Consider the following 15,257-nt stretch of genomic DNA (forward strand, 5'->3'; position numbering starts at 1 on the left):
TAAAACCCATTTTTTTGCAGCCAAATGTTATCGCAATAATTTAGATCTTCCTATATTTATGAATGGCAATGTACTTGACGAGTCATCTACCCTTCATCTTCAAGGATTAACTCTTAGTTCTGATCTTTCTTGGAAACTGTATATCAAATCGATTGCAAAATTAGCATTTGTTAAGGTTGCATCTCTTTATCGTGCTTAACACTTACTTATTCTGGATTCTATTCTTTATCTCTATAAATCTCAAATCCGGCCAGAATCTTAATATAAGATTCTGTTTTAAATTCATGAACATTATTAGTTTTATCTGCAAAGGTGTTTGCAGAAAACTTTACCATTCTAATATCACTATAAAGTTCATTTTGGACCTGGCATTCACTGTATTTTTTAATAACATTTTTTGTTATTTTGAGTAATTTGTTGTCAAAACTTACTAGTTTTGAAAACGTTTTGCTAGATTTAAAATTGAAATGTTACACAGGTTATTGGTTGGTTTTTTTTAATTGTAAAACAGATTCTTTCACCTAATTTTCTTTTTTATTTTATTCAACATTATCTGCTAAGTATATTGGGTATAATTTCTTTATAGGTGTAAGTATGTTTATTGTAGGTGTAGGTGTCTTCATTGTTAATTTGTTGTGGTATCTTCTTGTATTTAATAAATAAATGTCAATACAGATAATTTTTTAGCAAATGGAGCAAAGCAAGTTTATTTTATTAATGTGTTTGCAATATTTCTTTTGATTAAGATGTTTTTGCATTGGATGCTATAGTTATAAGAAAAAAATTTATTTTAAATGAAATTAAGATTTTCATAACTAAAATTGAGATTGTGTTTATGATTTAACATTACATGATTTATTATGATTTAACATTACAAGGTTTAACCCACTTTTATTACATAACGTAAGAACAAATTTTGCAAGAAATGTCTTAAATTTGGTTTAAATCACATGAATTTCATAAAATTTTTATCGAAAGTAAGTTAAAAGTTACCTAGAGTTGTTTTCCTTCATCAAAAATTCTTTAACTGTTCACAATAAATTTTTTTTTAGTGTTTTGACATTTCAATCAACTACTGTGTTCTTTTGACAGAAAAATAAAAATAACAAAACTTGAAAGTTTGTGTTATTATATAATAACACTGTGTTATTTTTTATTTTATTTTTGTATTATCAATTTATTTTAATTTTAATATAAAATCCAAAATTTTTTTTCTAGCTCCAACTGCTCCTCCTTATTTTTTATTTTATTTTTGTATTATCAATGTATTTTAATTTTAATATAAAATCCAAAATTTTTTTTCTAGCTCCAACTGCTCCTCCTCAGAATGTACGAGGATTTGCAACACGCGCTGAATCTATTGAGGTTTTTTGGGAAGAGCCAGAACTTGATCATCAAAATGGAAACATTACTGGTTATAAAGTATACTTTACTCGCAAGATCGGTAGGAAACCTTTGTTTTTGACTGCTGGGGGAAATGCACGCAGCATTTACATACAAGGACTTAGCAAGTTTACGCAATATTCTGTGTGGGTTGTTGCTTTTAATGAGAAAGGGGATAGTCCACCGAGTCCAATATTTGAGCTTTACACCAAAGAAAAAGGTTTTCTAATTTTTAGTTTTTTAAAAGGTGTTTTAGAGTTCTTATTATCTCAAAATTTTATATTTGAATATTAATAAAATTCAAATAATTGTGTATAAAAACTTGAAGAAGTATTTAAAATATTTTTGCCTTCAAAGTTCAAGATTTAATCTTTAAAAGCTTCAAAGCTTTTACTAGTTTAGTTTTAGAAAATAATTTTTTTATTTAGTTCCTGAAGGCGCACCTCAGTCAGTACAAGCTCAAGCATTAAATGATACTTTTATTGCAGTAACATGGCTTCCTCCACTTTTAAGTTTGCAAAATGGTCGAATTTTTGGGTATAAGATATATTATAGGAAACATAAAGACACAACAGAATTTGGGGAGGAGTATTATATAAAGTTATATGGAGATTCACTGAGGGTAAATATAGTCCTTAAATAATATTTAAAATGTGTATAATAAAATAAATGTATAGGTCATTCTATGCCAAGAGAAGCAATAGTCTCTATGGTCAAGAGGACCAATAGTTTTTTATGGTTAAGAGAAACAAGAAAATTTTTCACTTTAAGCAAACAGTTTTTTCATAGTTTTTATTGTTAATAACTTTTGAATAAGTTGATTTTATACTTCAACTTTTTAGAGATCTGTATGTATTTAGACTCTGAAAAAAAGATCTTATTAAATGGACTGGACTAGATGTACAATGGACTGGATGTACAATGAGTTGGGTTAAAACACCTGTGCATCAAATAATAAAATATTTTTAGTATTTCAATTTTTTTATTTTTAGTATTTCAATAAAAAAAGGAGTTGATGCGTTAAAACACTCCTGTTGTCAACTTCCTAAAGATTTAAAACTTAAATAACATATGTAATCCAAAATTACAAAAAGTCCTCTAAGCTTTTTTGTAATTAATTTATTAAACATTTTCTTTATGGTTTAAGGTGAAACAATGATTAATCAAAACAAGAATAAATACACACTTCAAAACAAGTGCAAGTACCAATATAAATTTTTTGATTTTACAAGAGACTTGAACTTACATTGTGATACCACATAGCACATAACTAGTATAACAGGTTCTAAAATAATACAAACCAATCATATATTAACTTAGTTTTATAACTAACTTTTATTTATACTATTAATATTGTTCTGGTTAGCTTATTATTTAAAAAAAATGATAAGCTAAAACTGAGTAACACTAAGTAATTTAAAATAACAGAGTGCTAGTCTGTTTCAGCTACAAAAGTTAGGAAACTATAGTAAACTGCAATTTAAAATATTACTGTTACATACCTTTCATCAATGATGTAAATGGTTAACAAAAAAAGTTATTTAACAACTTATTTTTATAAATATTTCAAATATTGCAGACAATATTGTTTAAAAGTTTTCTATGATTAAACCATTATGACTAATGTTTATGTAAATCTCTATATTTCATTTTTTTACCCCCTAATTAAAATCAACATAACATTAATAATTTTAATGTATTACTAATAATAGTAATATTACATAGTAATAATACTATTATAACAGGGTATTACAAAGAAAGGAGGAGTGATATCCATATGCATGAGGGTCTCTGAAATTGATCAAAGTTCACATTAAGATCCGCACGACCGTATAGCTAAAACAGAAGGCTTTGAAAGTTTTTTGATGAGCCTCATACCACACTGAAAATTTAAGAAATTGCATTTATATGTAAGAGTGTGTCGGAAGGCTTTCTTAGTCTACTTTTATTTTAATTTTTGTTGATAATAGTTTGAGAAAACTAATGTAGATTTATATAGAAAATAATATAGTTTGCTTAATGAACAGATACCTCATGCGAGATGCTTTTTTCAGTACTGCTTATATACATGTCTAAAAAAATTCTTTCATTTCTGACTTTTAGTTCAACTTTGCATAGTAAGCATTATATATACCTAAAATATTGATTGAGTTTAATGTGCTTTTCCGATTGCAGTGGTGCGTATTAATATCACCATTCCGTTTTTCTAGTTATGTAACCAATTTTGTAAAGTTTAAATCATGCAAGGGTCTTAAACGGAAGACCTCAGAATGTCAAGATTTATCTATTATGCGAGTCAATACATTTTAGACCATCTTATACAAAAATATAAACCCCGCATAAAGGCAGTTGTTTATTAATTGAGAAACTTTTTTAATAATTGGAAATAAGGGCGAAAAAGGGGCTACTTTTTACCAATATTATCCTTCCTGTATAGAAGTGTAGATGTAAATTACGAACAAAGAGAACACAGGGAGCCTGAACAATCTCCTTCTATAGGAAAGTAGAATAATCACTATACAACATTTAGATATAGATTGATTTTAACTCTATTCTAGAAGTAGCTTAAACTTTATTTCCCCATTAACCTTCCTCCCCAGAATGCCTCTTGTTGATATTACTTTTTTATTAAATATTTAAAAATAATTAAAAATATTTAAAAATATCATCTTTCAAAATAAAGTTTACAAATTTTATAAAATGAAACAATTCAGATTTATTCATCTTTTGAATAGTAAACTATTTTTATTTAGACAATAATAAATATTCTTATTTGTTGATTGAACTTTAGTAATTTTTAATGATTTTATTAATTATTAAATTTTCGTTTAGTTTGTCAAGTTTATTAAAACCATTAGATTATTTTCAAAAAAGTAAACAAATTACCTAATATTGGAAAAGCCATCCCATTGAATTGCAAGAGAAAGCGAATCAGAAATTTTTTTCAACTAGGACTTTTATCCTATAATATTCATTATCAAGTAAATTTTCTGAAAGTGATTTTCAATTGAGCAAATTCATTGCAGTCAGGTACTTTGAAAAAAACTCCTTCCAAATGGGAATTTCAACCATGTTTAGGGGGTACCCTGATGCAAAGATAACTCAAGAAAAGTCATATTTGAAAGCATCCTGTGAGAAAAAAATTAAAATACATATTAAAAAATTAAATACATATAAAACAATTAAATATATAATTTATTTTATGCAACTTGAAAATACTTCAAAAAATCAAGCCTAAAGTGAAAACAATTTATCAAATAAAATTAAAAAATAATATTGATTGATATTATAATTAAACAAGTTTTACACCACAATATAATTTTAGTGTTTATTGACCAAAAAATTAGAATGTAACAAGCTCACTTTAACAAAAAAAATTAAAATACATATTAAAAAATTAAATACATATAAAACAATTAAATATATAATTTATTTTATGCAACTTGAAAATACTTCAAAAAATCAAGCCGAAAGTGAAAACAATTTATCAAATAAAATTAAAAAATAATATTGATTGATATTATAATTAAACAAGTTTTACACCACAATATAATTTTAGTGTTTATTGACCAAAAAATTAGAATGTAACAAGCTCACTTGTTGCATCCTTTTGTAGCTTATTATTAGAAAACAATATTTTCATCAGAAGCGTGTAGCTAATAAAAGAAAACATACTTGTTTTTGTTCTAATCCAATAAACATTTCATTGACTTTTTGATTTTATGGACGAGAAACTGATCAAGCAGAAGACGAAGTTCTTCTAACTCTGTTATATCAACTGTTATTGTATCTATGCTTTCAATACTTGATCCTGTAATTTCTGTACAATAAAGAAAAATTTCTTTTATAACAAAATAATAACAAAAACTCATAACAAAATAATAACAAAAACAATTTTGAAAAAAATCTTTACCTTTCTTGATGGAGTCTTATTCAAAGTTTTTATTTGTCTTTTTTTGTGTCTTTTATTTGTGTCTTTTTCTGCAATTTTTTCTTTCAAAACAGCATCTTTTAACTTAAAACATGTTAGTCTTTCAATAATTTATTTTATGTTCAAGCGATTTCAAATATATTCATATAGAATGATTTTTTTGGCAGGATGCTGTATTACATGAATCTATATCTGCTGACCAAGACTATCGTATAAATGTAGCTGCATTTACAGTTCTTGGAGATGGGTTCAAAAGTGCTAATATTTATTTGAAAACTCCTCCAAAGCTTCCATCTGCTCCTAGTGTACAATCTGAAATAGACTATACAACAAATAAAGTCACCTTAATTTGGAGACCAGCTACAAATTTTGTTAAATACTATAAGATAGAATATGGAAAAAGTTTACGCAAGTATGATATGCTGTCACACAAGAAGGGTAAATTAGTTGCTTCTGATATAAGAAAGTCTTTATTTGATGACTTGGATTCTGGTGTTTGGTATTGTTTTATGGTATCTGGTGATTTGGGCAAGCATGATGGTTGGACTGCAACATCAATTGTCTGGGAAAGAACTTCTGATGGTGTCCCATCAAGCCCTCCTTTATTTTTTGAAGGAACAACTGAATCATCTTCATCAATAAAATTGCAGTGGGAAAAACCAGACCCATGGAAACGCAATGGCATTATTATTGGCTACTATATTGACTATAAAAGTTTAGATGAACGTCGTTGGAGAAATATTAGGTACCAAACCTCTGAAAATGATGTTGAGACTTTTTTGTTGACAGATCTCATTGCAAGTACCCGGTAAGTTTTTGTTTTTATAAATGTTTAGTATGTGGATATCTTAATAGAGATAAAAAACTAGATAAAAAAAGTATTCTAAGCACATCTAAATCTTGAACTTAAATGAATAACTTCATGGGAAAAAGTTCAAAAGATTAACAAGTAAAAGTAAAGTATAACTTTTTAATAAAAAAAGTTTTTTAAAAAATAGATACTTGAATATTTGATAATTTTAAAATTAGTTACTATTGATCAAAACAGTTATTTTAAACTGCTCATTTGAATAGTTAATGCTGATCTAAATTTTAAAGTTCAGTAAATGCATAGAAACTACTAAGGAGGCTATTTAAATGTATCTTTTTAGAGTCTAGAGGAGGAAGGGGGCTGCTAAATTTATACAGTTCCTCGGTTAAAATGTAAAAAAATTAAATAATTCTGCTTAATGAGCAAAGTAATTTTTTGAATACAAAAAAATTCATAAGTTTCTTTTGATGTACTTAGATTATTAAATTATTTTTAGTTATAAAATCAGAGTGCAAGCTTTTACCCAAGTAGGTAATGGACCATTTTCAGAAGAAATTCAAGTGATGACCAGCCAAGAAGGTTAATTTTTTTTTAGTTTTTACTAAAATTGTTATCACCTTCATCACCATCATCACCAATCATTGTCATCACCTCTATCACCATCCTTACTAACCATTATCATCACATTCATCACCATCATCACCACTCATTGTCATTCTGAAGAACTAATTTTCACTTGGTTAAATCGCCTAAGGTGGAAAAGTGGAATAGGAGAGTAGTTTTCTGGGTATCTATGAAAGAGGAATAGATTATATCTAGTTTTTAATTAGTGATTTATTAATTTGAAGAATTAAATACTTTATTTCAAAGTTGGAATTATTTAAACAAATTTAAGAATTTACTATTTTTGAAGCCATAACTTTAGAATAGGTTTTATGAATGATAATATACTATTACTAATTTTCTGTTTTTTTTTTTAATGGACTTTTTCTTTATTATTACTGTTTATTATGCTGAGATTTTTATTATAATGTTAATGAATCATGTTAATGTATTGTTTTAATGTGTAGGTCTTTTTTATGTTATCGTTTTAGTATATGGGTCTTGTTAATGTATTGTTTTAATGTGTAGGCCTTTTTAATGTATCATGTTAATGTGCAGGTCTTGTTAAAAAGTGTTATGTGGTAATTTCTTTATATTAAATTTAAGTTTTTACGTTCAGATGAATTCAAGTTACTTTTCAAGTTCAAATGAATTTAAGTTACTTTTTATGTTTATTTTACTTTCATCAATGTTTATTTGTTTATGTATAGTTTCAAATGAATTAATTTTTTTCATTGTGATGCCAAAGTGGTTTTATTAACTGTTTATAAAAGCATTGCTGAATAAAAATGATGAGCAAGACACAGGTACCCTGAAGGTCACCTAAGACCTTATGTTGTATCCCATGAAATTTTTTTTTGAATATGAAAGTAGTTTACTTGCGCATTCTTTAGCTGTAAAAATTCAAATCATTGTTGATAGCCTTTGAGAAAACTTGCTTAGAAGTTATTTTTTTTTTTCGCCATTATTTTGGCCTTGAAATAATAATTTTCTGTCAGGCTTTTCAGTTAAAATTAAAAAAACAACATGGAAAGTCAAACAAACAAACAAATTATATATTGCTATTTGATCACCTAGCTATGGCCTACAGGTGGGTCAGAGGGGGCCTTAAATTCAGTCTTACACATAATTTTTCTCTAAAAGCCACCAACAAATTATTTAAGTTTTGGAACGTGCAGTTAGACTACTTTTGAAATCAAAAAAAAAATTTATGGAACATAATGTCTTAGTTTATCTTTAGGGTACCCGTGAAGGCCTTAATAATATAAATTTTTCAAATTTAGTTGTTAAACTTTCTTTAAATATTTAACAAATTTAAGATAAATGATTTTTTAGTTTTAAAGTTTATTCAATTAATTTTAATTAATTCAATAGTTTGTTGCAAAAAAAAAAAAAAAATTTAATATAATTGTTTCCTTTGTTGCAAAAAATTTAATATGTTTCATTTGTAGAAGAAAAAATTCAAGTTTAATGTTTACTAGCAGAAAGCAACCTGTAATACGGGTTATGGTTGGTCTGTTACTTAATTTATAGTGGCTGTTTTCCACAATTTAAAGTTGCGAAACCTTAACTAATACCCTGTAAGAAAAACGCCTTCAAATTAAAAAATTAAACCATCTGTAAAATTAAAATAAATTAATTTACCAATTATTTAACGTTATTTGAGTAATTTACCTGACGTAGATCATATCAGTGTATGGCAGAACCATTTTCCTAGACATTACTAAGTTCAACACAATACATTTTTAGTTACTGACACAAAATAATAACACTTCATCATGCCTTAAATTTACGAAAGATTAAAGCTAAATTCTTGTTATATTTTTTATAACATGAACTTTAATTAATAAGATTAATATGAAGTGAACGTAAATTATTTATGAGTTATTAATTTTTTGGTATCACCTTGATACATGTTTCTTTAAAAAAGGAAATTGTCTTTAAAACGATAAATGCACACAACTAAATAAATTTATTATAAATAACTAAGCAATTGAGTACAAATACGTTTCAAAAAAAAAAAGTTGATTCACAATCAAACATGTGTATAACAAGTTGTAAAAAATATGTTAACTTTGATCTTTTATATTGCATTAATGCATTATATGACAAACCTAAAATAAAAATTGTTACAGATAAGTAGACATAAAAGAAATACAAAACAAAACAAAAAAAACAACTGGAATACAATTTGCCTGCTTTTCTGTAGCCTGTTGTCATACTTAAACTGCTGTCATGATGCAACTTCTTGGTGTTGTTTTATGACGTTATTTCACGTTGGCTTTTAGTAAACTTTAGTTAAATTTAAAAGACATTACAATAGATTTAAAATATTTTAATTAAAAAGCAAAAAAACAAATGCTTCAAGGAGCCAAACTAAAAACATTAAAGATAAAAAATCAAATAGATATAAATAAATTGCATTTATATAGCTAAATAGTCTTGGCTTATAGTAAATTTTAAAAGCAGTGTTTTCAATAAATTAAACTACCAGTTAATTATTTTTAACAAATAGAATGTAGCATCATATTATGATGATTGGGTAGTGAATCAATTTAACTATGTTTAAGTTTAATTGGTGAAAAACAAATAAATTTCAATTAAAAAAGACAAAAACAAACCAAATATACAACAGTATATTATAAAAAATTACAAATTAAAAAAAAAATTACAAAATTAAAAAAAATAAAAATAAGTCACTGAAGAAAAAACGGCAACAAAAAAGTTATAAATATCTTCACTGATAGAAGACATTTACAACTTTTTGGTTGCTGTTCTTTATTCGGTGTCTCCTAACACCCGGGTATGGATGAGCCCTCCATTTGAAGGATGGCTCATCCATACCGCCATTACTTTGCCACTTATTGAAGGACCTCTCCGAGAGAGGCCCTGGGTGTTGGATATCTTTGATATTCCTCAAATGTTAACGACTCTAAAATTACAAATAGAAGGATATAATAAAATTTAAAAATATTTACAATTTTTTTAAATCAAAGTATAAAGCATAACCTCACCATTTTCACAGGGTGAAGAGGATGCTATAAATAAATTAAAAAAAAGTAAATTAAAAAGAGTTAAACTTGTGAAAGATTTAATTTTAATAAAAATATGAGTAAAATGCAAACAGTTTAAAAATGTCATATTTATATTAAATAATTCTTTCACCTATTGCACATATTTCTCCGTAAAAAATATGTAAAATTTAAAACACAGCTCTACCAATTATGCTTCTACCAGACACTAAAGACAAAAATATACCTCAGAATAATTGATAGAATTATATTTACATATAAATAAATATATAACTATAATTTTTTTTACCTATTCCCCTCATTTTTTCCATGAAGTTGTCTAAAGTAAGAAAAAAGATAAATGAAGCTAAAACTAATAAAAACTAAACTAAAATTAACTATAAACTAAACCAAAACTAAAAAACTAAAATAAACTTTAAATTTTAATATCTGTACCTCAGAAGACAAAGGTCGGTTATCCAGTTTTTTGTGAAAATGAGTTATGTATGAGACCTTTTTAGTTTTTTCAGTATCTACATAGGTATAAAGACTGTTTTCCTGCAACAATGTGAAACAAAGTTTGGTCAATATAAAGGGTCTGGTGTCCCCACAATGTTCAAAGGAAAAACGTCTGTAGTTCAGAAATGACTTTTCACTTTTTTTATTTAACTTTTTATTTTTGTCAAAATTATATTTCATGTGCCTCAAGACAAATTAAATAAAACATAAATTTAACCATCAAGAATAAAAAAGCCAATGAAGACTAATTATTTTACTATTTACTCTCTCCTGGACAATTTCTAAAATGTGACAACTGACTTGGACTACTGAGTGTACAGATATAAATGCTTTATTTATTTAACTATACTAATCACATAATTTATACTTAGTTTTTTTCCAACTCTCCTAAAAGAAAAAAGATAAAATAGCTTAACGGGTGATGCAGAAGTTATCGGACAAATCTTAATTTCATTATTTGAGCATAATAATTGGTTTTTGTGGTTTTATGCATAGGCATAAACCTTCTATAAAATATAAACTTTATTATTTGAAACACAATTATTTAAAATGAGGTTAAATGCAGCTGAACGAGAATCTTTTTGAAAGCGACTAAAAATGTTTTTTGTAAATAAACCTAATATAAAAAAAAAAAATCGTAAATCATTTTGAAAAGGAAGGATTTGCTCGAAGTACAATATATGATAACCTAAAAAGACTTAAAACTGTTCAATCGTTTTCTGATAGAAAGCAACCTGGTCGTCCGACATCCTGGACTAGAGAAAAGAAAGCTGAACTAATGACACTTGTCAACAATCGAAAAGGAGTCAGTCAGAGAAAAATAGGTATTAAATTCAGTGTAAATCAATCGACAATTGGTCGTCAGTTAAAAAAAATGAATATTAAATATAGAAAACGTGAAAAGACTCCAAAATACACTATAGAACAACAAATAAAGGCAAAGAAAAGAAGCAGGAAACTAGTTAACCAACTCTATAACACAAAATCGCTTCTAGTCATCAATGACGAAAAATACTTTTGTTTTGCAGGGGACAACGTGCCTGGAAATTCTGGATACTACACAAACAACAAAAAGACATGCCCAGAAAGTGTTCGTTTTATAGGAAAAGAGAAATTTCCAAAAAAATTATTAATGTGGATAGCCATATCTGACCGTGGTATGTCCGAGCCATTGTTTCGCACTTCCAAGGCTGTAGCGATCAATTCATCAATCTATATTAATGAATGTTTAGAAAAACGACTTCTTCCATTTATTCGCAAGTATCATGGAGACTTTAACTATTTATTTTGGCCAGATTTAGCAAGGTCTCATTATTCTAAAGATTCTCTAAATTGGATGGACTAATATGTTTATTACGTTGATAAAGAAGCTAATCCCCCAAAAAATTTTAATTGGTCGTGCCTCAAGCACGACCAATTAAAAATTTTTGGGTACATTTGGCACAGAAGGTTTACGAAGGAGATTGGCAAGCTTCAAAAGAGCAAGTTTTGATTGATCGCATTAAACTAAAACTACAAGAAATTGATTTAAACTTTTTACAGTCGCATATGAAAGGCGTCAGAGCAAAATTGAGATCAATTGCAGATAGTGGTGTTTTTTCATATAATAAATAATATATTTTTATTAAAAGATAAATGCTTTATTTAAAAAATATATAATAGTAGTTTGTTTTTTTTATTTATAAATAAGTTATTGACGTTTTTATTTTGTTCGATAACTTCCGCATCACCCGTTAAGTACTTGAAGTTTTAAAATTCCAGTTACAGTACAAATAAACAAATTCCTATTAACAATTATCTAATAGCAAAAACACTGACATATTTCAGTCTTCAATTTTGTGTCTAAACAATAAAAGCACTTAAATGTATAGACGTTAAAATATCTACTTAACTTTTTGAAAATAAATTCACTAAACTAATGTAACTAATACCTTTATTAGCTCTCTCTTGATCAACTAAAGAAAATAAATTTTAATTAAACTAACTTGGTGTAAAATAATAAGAAGCTGTCTTACTGAGAATTTTAAATTTCTTCTCTATTATTGACAATATAATTTTAAGTATTACCTAAGTTTTTGGGCTTGTTGTATAAAATTATAAAAACCTTCTGTTTTACTTTTAAGTCAACAACAATATTTTAATAAACATTTTAGTTACTTTATAAAAAAATAAAAATCCTTTTAAACATACTACCTCTCTCTTCATTGTTGTCAACTAAACAGGAAAACAAACAAACAACAAACAACTTTTAAATCTACAAAAATTTCCAACTTACATTTTTTTATCTACATTTATCTATAATAAAATATGAATTAATGAGTTACCATTATTTAAGGTTGATCCAGAAGCAGCTAAAATAAATTATCAAATGAAAAGTTTATTTATATAATCTTGACGATAATGTTGAAATAAACAATATTTATTGCTTGAAAAGTTAAGTAACAAATGTAATTCAAGTATATTAAAATAAATGTACTAAGTTACCTGTTGTGGCTGGTGCAACTGAAGTTATAACTAAATAAAAAAATATTAAATAAAAAAGCTATTTTTTCTATCTTATCTATTTTATCCTGATGGTTATGTTTAAATAAACAATATTTATTGATTCTTTTTAAAATAAAATAAAAGACATTACTATTTGCTGTAAAATAAAATAAAAGACATTACTATTTGCACCAACTGATGATGCTACCACACCTAAATGACAAAATTTATTAAAATATATAAAACATATTCAATGCTTTAAAAGAATATTCAAAAGAAGTTTTTAAATCTACAAAATCTAAGTCCTTACTGAGTTCTACCTGTCTGTCTAAAAATAAAAATTGAGATAAAATTATATACAACAAAATTGCTAATGCTACATTCGTACTCAAATAAAATCTAAATGATAAAACTTACTTATGTCGCCGTCAGCTTGCCTGTCTAAAAAAAAATTTGTATTCTCATTAATCCTAATCTATAATCAATAAATAAACTTACTAATATAAACGATAAATAAACTTGAACTTATATAAACTTTAAACAAACTTACTAATACAAAGTACAATTAAACCACTATATACTATATAAACTAATATAAACTATAAATAAACTAATATAACTATGTTACTAATATAAACTATAAGTAAACTACTATACACTATATACTTACTAAAAAGGCCTTCAGCTCCTTTTAACTGCTCTAAAAAATGAAAAATACTTGCTTAAAATGATCTAAAAAGACTGAAGACAAAACTGAAACACTTTACTAAAAAAGAAACATTGTATTAAAAAAAAATTTTTTTACCAGTCATTTTAGTTTTAAAAAAAAAACTGAAAAATAAAAGCAACGAACAACAAACAAATTTTAGTTTTTAAACAATGAACAACATCAGTTCCACTTGAAACTACAAATTTATCAGCTTTAATCAGCTGGAAGATCTTGCTTGAAAGACCACGTGGAGTAAAGAAACGCTTTTAGAAAAGCCTAGAAAGTTCTTTATTAAAAAAGAAAGTGAAACGACACTAACACTATGAAATTACAGTATTCATATTTAGAAGATTAGATAAATTACAGTATTCATGTTTAGACTAAAAATACTATTTTACCAGACATTTTATTTCTAACTTCTTCTAAAAAATGAAAACAGGCTATAAATATTAGAAAAATAAAAACAACCAACAACTAACAAACAATTATTTAAATATTTGTTTTAAACAATGAACAACATCAACTCTTCTTGAGAATAAAAGTACATCATCTCTAATTCGCTAGCTGACTTTACTCGAAAGACTGCATGGAAAATGTAACCACGCATAAAATAAGTCTAGAAACTACTTAAAAACTAAGAAAAAGTGTATTTTACAGAATACAGAACTGTAAGTCACAATACGAACAACAGGCGAAACTATGCGTAACTATGCGCACTAATATTCATTAGCGTATTAATATTTAGATTATTCAAATTCAATTCACAAAAAATTCTTATGACATAAGTTTTATTTGTAAGCATAAATTATGATTACAAATATTTTATCTTAAATTATTTTATTTCAACTTAAAATTGTTTATAATTGCTATTAAATTTACAAGGCCTGTGAAAACTCCAAAGCACACACCTTGAGAAACAAGGCAGCTGTACAGAGAAACAAATTGAGCGTGGTACTACCTGACGGGGATTGAACTCGGAACTTCTTGCTACCACTACACCACTATGGCATTTAAAATTAGAAGTTCCTTTATTTGTGTGATCGGTATTAATAACAGCATTTTTATTACTTATATCTTTAACCGTATTAGCAGGAGTAATAACATTGTTATTAACTGATAGAAATTTTAATACTTCTATTTTTGACCCAGCTGGAGGAGAGCCTGTTTTATATCAACATTTATTTTGATTTTTTCATCCTGAAGTTTATATTTTAATAATTACAGGATTTGAAATAATTTTACAAATCATTTCTATTTTTACTCAAAAAATAAAGTTTTTGGATACTTAAGTGTGATATATGTTCAATTAGCAATAGCTTTCTTAGGTTTTATTGTTTGAGCTCATCATATGTTACTGTAGGAATAGATGTTGATACTACAGCCTACTTTACAGCAGCATCTACATCTACATTATAAGCTACTGGTTTGATATTTTTGTTTACTATAGTAGGTTTAACTGGTGTAATTTTAGGTTCATTAGATATTTTATTGCATGATACATAATATGTAGTAGCTCACTTTCACTTTCATTATGTTTATCATTAGGTGCAGTTTTAGCACATTGTTTACCTTTTGTTAAAGTCATATACTTAAAAAACATAACATTTATTATGCTTATAATGCTTATAGGCCAAGAGAATAAGAAAAAGCACTTAACATTTTTGGAGTAATTGTTCAGCTTTTTTATTTACCTGACCTTTTGTATTTAAGACCTTGAACACACCTTGAATGACACAACTTATATAATATAAAATAACTATAAAATGTAAGAGGCTTTTCACCCTTAGTGAAATTAATTTGCAGGAA

General features: G+C 26.4%; 1 protein-coding gene across 4 annotated transcripts in view; it reads left to right on the plus strand.

Moving 5' to 3' along the window:
- The window catches only part of LOC100197969 (receptor-type tyrosine-protein phosphatase delta), a 51,928-nt gene that overhangs the window by 15,196 nt on the left and 21,475 nt on the right, over positions 1 to 15,257 (plus strand). For all 4 annotated transcript variants that reach the window (XM_065801844.1, XM_065801847.1, XM_065801845.1 and 1 more), the window contains exons 10-13: positions 1,307 to 1,603; positions 1,812 to 2,005; positions 5,482 to 6,122; positions 6,622 to 6,704. In XM_065801844.1, the coding sequence (XP_065657916.1) occupies positions 1,307 to 1,603; positions 1,812 to 2,005; positions 5,482 to 6,122; positions 6,622 to 6,704 (1,215 nt within the window). The remainder of the gene's footprint in view (positions 1 to 1,306; positions 1,604 to 1,811; positions 2,006 to 5,481; positions 6,123 to 6,621; positions 6,705 to 15,257) is intronic.

Source organism: Hydra vulgaris, chromosome 07 (genome assembly GCF_038396675.1).
Source record: "Hydra vulgaris chromosome 07, alternate assembly HydraT2T_AEP".
In the NCBI taxonomy this organism is placed as follows: domain Eukaryota; kingdom Metazoa; phylum Cnidaria; class Hydrozoa; order Anthoathecata; family Hydridae; genus Hydra; species Hydra vulgaris.